Source organism: Rhinatrema bivittatum, chromosome 16 (genome assembly GCF_901001135.1).
Source record: "Rhinatrema bivittatum chromosome 16, aRhiBiv1.1, whole genome shotgun sequence".
NCBI lineage: Eukaryota > Metazoa > Chordata > Amphibia > Gymnophiona > Rhinatrematidae > Rhinatrema > Rhinatrema bivittatum.
The window spans coordinates 8,998,286-9,004,050 of NC_042630.1; the positions used below are offsets into that span (position 1 = coordinate 8,998,286).

General features: G+C 38.7%; 1 protein-coding gene across 1 annotated transcript; it reads left to right on the forward strand.

The window, feature by feature from the left end:
• The first annotated feature begins 1,718 nt into the window (after positions 1 to 1,718).
• LOC115078559 (olfactory receptor 1509-like) lies at positions 1,719 to 2,666 on the forward strand. Its single transcript, XM_029581485.1, has one exon. The coding sequence runs from the start codon at positions 1,719 to 1,721 to the stop codon at positions 2,664 to 2,666; it is 948 nt and encodes a 315-aa protein (XP_029437345.1).
• The last annotated feature ends 3,099 nt before the right edge of the window (positions 2,667 to 5,765 follow it).

The window sequence follows — 5,765 nt, forward strand, 5'->3', positions numbered from 1 at the left end:
TGGTGGTCCCAGAACAGATCCCTGGGTCACTCCACTATTCACCTTTCTCCACTGGGAAAATTTACCATTTAGCCCTAGTACTCTCTGTTTTCTATCTTTTAACCAGTTGGCAATCCACAATAGGTCACTGCCCCCATCCCTTGAAGTTTTAATTTCCTAAGAAATCTCTCATGAGGGACTTTGTCAAATGCTTTCTGGAAATCCAGATACACTGTATCAACTGGCTCAACTTTAGGCACATGTTTATTTATGCCCTCAAAAAATGTAGCAATTTTGTGAGGAAAGACTTCCTTGTTGGCAAGACTTCCATTTTGGCTTTGACCCATTAAACTATGCTTATCTATATGTTCAACAATTTTGTTATTTATGATAGAAACTATCATTTTGCCTGGCACAGATGCCAGACTCACTGGTCATCCCTTGATCCCTCTTTAAAAATTGGCATTACATTGGCAACCCTCCAGTCTTCAGATACCATAGATGATGTTACTGATAGTGTACAAATTTCCAATATCAGATCCTCAGTTTCATTTCTCAGTTCTTTCATCACTCTGGGATGTATACCATCTGGTCCAGGTGATTTGCTACTCTTTAGTTTGTCAATTTGCCCTAGTACATCTTCCAGGTTTACAGAGATTTATTTCAGTTCCTCTGAATCATTGCCTTTGAATATCATTTCTGGCATGGGTATATTTATTATATCTTTCTCCCAGAATACCAAAGCAAAGAATTCATTTAGCCTCTCTGCTATGGCTTTGTCATTCCTAAGTTCCCCCTTTACCCCTTGATCATCTAATAGTGCTTCTGACTCCCTTGCAGGCTTTTTACCTCAGACACACCTGATAAAGTTTTTATTATAAGTTTTTGCTTCTACGGCAAGGTTCTTTTCTAATTCTCTCTTTGCCTTCCTTATTGATGCTTTGCATCTGACTTGCCAATGCTTATGCTGTTTCCTGTTTTCTTTATTTGGATCCCTTTTCCATTTCTTGAAGTATGTTCTTTTAGATATAATAGCCTCTCTCACCTCAACTTTTAACCAATTTGGTAGTCATTTAGCTTTCCTTCCACTTTTTCTAATGTGTGGAATACATCTGGTCTGGGCTTCCCAGATGGTATTTTTAAACAATATACATGCTTGAACTAAATTCTTAACCTTTTCAGTTGCTTCTTTCAGTTTTCTTCCTACCTATTTTCTGCATTTTATTGTAGTCACCTTTTTGAGAGTTAAATGCTGTCACAGTGTACTTAAGTCAAATTTGATTATATTTTGATCACTATTGCCAAGTGACTCCAACACTGTTACCTCTCACAACAAATCCTGTCTTCCATTAAGGACTAGGTGTAAAATAATTTCTTCTCTTGGTGGTTTTTGTAACAGCTGTTCCATGAAACAGACATGTATTTCATCTAGGAACTTTACCTCTCTAGAATGTCCTGATGTAACATTCACCCAGTCAATAGATGATGTGCTCTTGGGGGCTACTGAGGTATGACTATATGAAAATGGGTGGCAGAATCCATTCAGTGGGTTCAGATGAGCTAATGAATGAGTCTTGCTCACACAGAAGGCTGAACATGGCACACCAATGTTGTCTGGTGCCTTAAGTTTCTGCTAATGAATGTTAAGGTTATTGCTGTTCAGTTTGTATCTACCTCATTTCATGTATTCTTCTATCTCTCGTGTTTCTGTTTAGGTATAATTTGATGAAGTGGAATAAATGGCAGTCAGAAATGAAAGTGGAGTCTCGCAGTTCATCCTTAGAGGACTTTCCAACACTCCAGAGCTAGAGATATTATTCTTTGTGGTGTTTTTAATTGTGTACCTGTTCACCATAGCTGGAAATGTTCTGATTATGGTAACTATATACATGCACTCAAATCTGCACTCTCCAATGTACTTCTTCCTTAGCAACCTGTCTTTTTTAGACTTATGCTTTTCAACAGTCACTGTCCCCAAATCCCTTGTAAACTTCCTCTCTCAGAGCAAAACCATCTCTTTCAATGAATGCATTGCTCAGTTGTTTTTCCTGCATTTCTTTGGGGGAGCAGAAGCCTTTAACCTGACTTTAATGGCTTATGACCGCTATGTTGCCATCTGCAATCCTTTACGCTATACTACCATTATGAGCAGAAGAGTATGTCTCTACTTGGTAATCGGTACATGGGTAGGTGGTTTCCTTCATTCCTTCATGCAGACATTACCTACAATCCAGTTATCCTTCTGTGGGCCCAATGAGGTAAATCATTTATTTTGTGATGTCCACCCATTATCTCTGTTGGCTTGCTCCAGTATCTTTATTAATGAAATCTTGTCTATGGCCAATAGTGGATCAATAACCCTGGGTTGTTTCTTAGTGTTAGTCATATCTTACATATATATCATCTCCACTATCTTAAAAATTCACTCATCAGAGGGAAGATGGAAAGTTTTCTCTACCTGTGCCTCTCACCTTCTGGTAGTCACTTTATTTTTTGGCCCCTGTGTCTTCATTTACATGAGACCTTCAGTGACATTTTCCACCGACAAAATGATTTCCGTGTTTTACACAATACTCACCCCTTTGTTAAATCCCATTATATACACTCTGAGAAACAAGGAGGTAAAAAAAGCCATGACAAGACTGAAAGGTAGAAAAGTCTCCATTCCAGAGATACACATAAACTAATTTCTTGGCTTGTAAAAACAAACACCATCGGGTAAATCATTTACTCTCAATGATTGAGTAACGTTCATTCTTGAATCCAATCGGTAAAATTCTGATGAATGTTTCCCTCGGTTACTTTTTTTTCTAGGATTTCCATTGAAAGCTCTAGTAGACCTGGGAACAACTGTATATCTCTTGCAACATGCTTCCCAGAATCCACAAACTCTGATTTATGCAAACATATGCTTATTAACTGATACCCATTGACATTTCATCGTGGAACATATAGTTTAGTAAAAGAAGGAGAGACTGGTTTAGAAATAGTAAGTGGAAGAAGTGCGTGTTTTCTTATAAAGGCTATGTGTTGTGTGAGAGGCTAGGAAGATCATGTAGTGAAGATATATTTGGATATACATTTTTTATATGGTGTGAAATGATATGTTTGGTGAGGTAGCAAATGGCAAGTGTGGATGTGAGAAGGAAGGTAAGAAACTGTACAGAATAGCAAACGGAGATATCATGTACGTAGACTATGTGTGTGTGTGTAGAAAGGGGGATGGATTGGAGAATGTAGATTGTGTGTGAGTGTTTGTCTGGAGGATGAGTGTGGAGGATGAGTGTATGAGTCTGGAGGATGAGTGTATGAGTGTGCATGTGTATGTGTATAGAGGGGAAGAGGGTAGAAGGAGTCTATTGGGTAAGAATATAAGAAGTCGCCATACTGGGTCAGACTGAGGGTCCATCAAGCCCAGCATTCTGTTTCCAACAGTGGCCAATCCAGGCCATAAGAACCTGACAAGTACCCAAACATTAAATAGATCCCATGCTATTGATGCCTGTAATAAGCAGTGGCTATTCCCTGACCTGAGCCAATTTGATTAATAGCAATTTATAGACTTCTTTTCCAGGAACTTGTCCAAACCCTTGTTTTAAACCCAGTTTCACTAACTGCATTAACCACATCCTCTGACAATTGATTCCTGAACTTAATTATGCTTTGAGTGAAAAATAATTTTTTCAATTGGTTTAAATGTGTATTTGCTAAGTTCATGGAGTGTCTCCTAGTATTTTTAAAACAGTAAATAACCAATTCACATTTACCCATTCTAGACCTCTCATGATTTTAAAGACCTGTATCATATTCCCCCTCAGCCATCTTTTCTCCAAGCTGAACAGCTCTAACCTGTTTAGCCTTTTCTCATAGAGGAGCCATTCTATGCTCATTATAATTTTGGTTGCCCTTCTCTGTACCTTCTCCAATGCATCTATATCTTTTTTGAGTTGCGGCGACCAGAATTGTACACAGTATTCGAGGTGTGGTCTCACCATGGAGTGATACAGAGGCATTATGACACTTTCCATTTATTCACCTTCCCTTTCTTAAAAATTCCTAATATTCTATTTGCATTTTTGACTGTTGCAGCATACTGAACCGACGATTTCAAAGTATTGTCCACTATGACACCCGGATCTTTTTCCTGGGTGGTAATTCCTAATATGAAACTTAACATCGTGTAACTACAACATGGGTTACTTTTCCCTAAATGCATCATTTTATACTTTTTCATCTGCTATTTGGATGCCCAGTCTTGCAGTCTTGTGAGGTCCTCCTGCAATTATCAGAATCCACTTGTGATTTAACAATTCTAAATAATTTTGTGTCATGTGCAAATATGATTACTTCACTCATCGTTCCTCTTTCCAGACCATTTACAAAAAGCACCGGTCCAAGTACAGATCCCTGAGGCACTCCACTGTTTACCTTTCTCCTCTGAGAAAATTGACCATTTAATCCTACTCTCTGTTTCTGATCTTTCAGCCCATTTAGAATCCACAAAAGGACATTGCCTCTTATTTCATAACTTTTTAATTTTCTTAGGATTCTCTCATTGAGGACTTTGTCAAATGCTTTTGAAAAATCCAAATACATTTAGTAAAATAAACTGTCAAGTAAAAAATATTGGAGAAAATTATTTTAAAACAAATCTGAGAAAATTCCTTTTCACTCAATGCACAATTAAGCTCTGGAATTTGTTGCCAGAGGATGTGGTTAGTGCAGTCAGTTTAGCTGTGTTTAAAAAAGAATTGGATAAGTTCTTGGAGGAGAAGTCCATTACCGGTTATTAATCAAGTTGACTTAGGGAATAGCCACTGATATTACTGGCATCAGTAGCATGGGATCTTCTTAGTGTTTGGGTACTTGCCAGGTTCTTGTGACCTGGATTGGCCTCTGTTGGAAACAGGATGCTGGGCTTGATGGACCCTTGGTCTGACCCAGTATGGCAACTTCTTATGTTCTTAAAAGAAAGGTCACAGAGAAGGAAGATGTCTATGACACCTGCTCCAAATGCTGCTACGATTAGAGAGTCCTCTCTAGATGTCTCTGGGAACTATGGCTATTATTGTTTCTAAAGGCTATACAGATGTTTATACTCAAAAATGCTTATGCACTGAACCCATTCGAACTGTTAGTCAAGGTCAGACAGAAATTGGGAGTTGCAGGGCAAGTGAGACAAACACCAAATAGTACCAAGGATTGAGACGCAGATGTGCTGAACTGTGATAAGAACAATGGGAGGGAGGGGGACTCACTCCTGCTCCCAGCAGTGTTAGAAAAGTCCTAGAAAAATGAGCAGAGCTGTAAGGATCTCAGCGTCATTGTTACTTGTCAGACCTCCGGAGCTGAGACTGCAGATGGGTTACTTGGGTCCATTTCAACTTTCCTTAGGAACATAAGATTTGCTATCTTTATATGTAACTTTTAATATTTTTCTAGTAATTATTATTGTTATTATTTGTTTGCAATCAACTCTCTAGTGCTTGCTGTTATTACACTTTTGTGTTATTATCCTTTTGCTTAACAAGTGCTCAAATAAAATGACATCAATACCTGGATCCTGGTCTACTGACTCATTGTATGTGCGCATGTTTCTTGGTATATCGGAGAAGATCCAATGTATAGAAGCCCCATGGAATCTCCCTCTTTCCTGAGAATTAGCACTGAGGTAGGCCTGTGAGAGTACAGGCAGAGCCCCTAGGTATGTTCTATGTCTGTGTGTGTGTGTGTTTGTGTGTACGCAGTCTGAATCCAGAACAAGTGCACCGGTCTATAGAGTCCCA

Bases quoted from the DNA above. Each gene is read 5' to 3' on its own strand.
- LOC115078559 (XM_029581485.1), top strand. From the start codon at position 1,719: ATGGCAGTCAGAAATGAAAGTGGAGTCTCGCAGTTCATCCTTAGAGGA.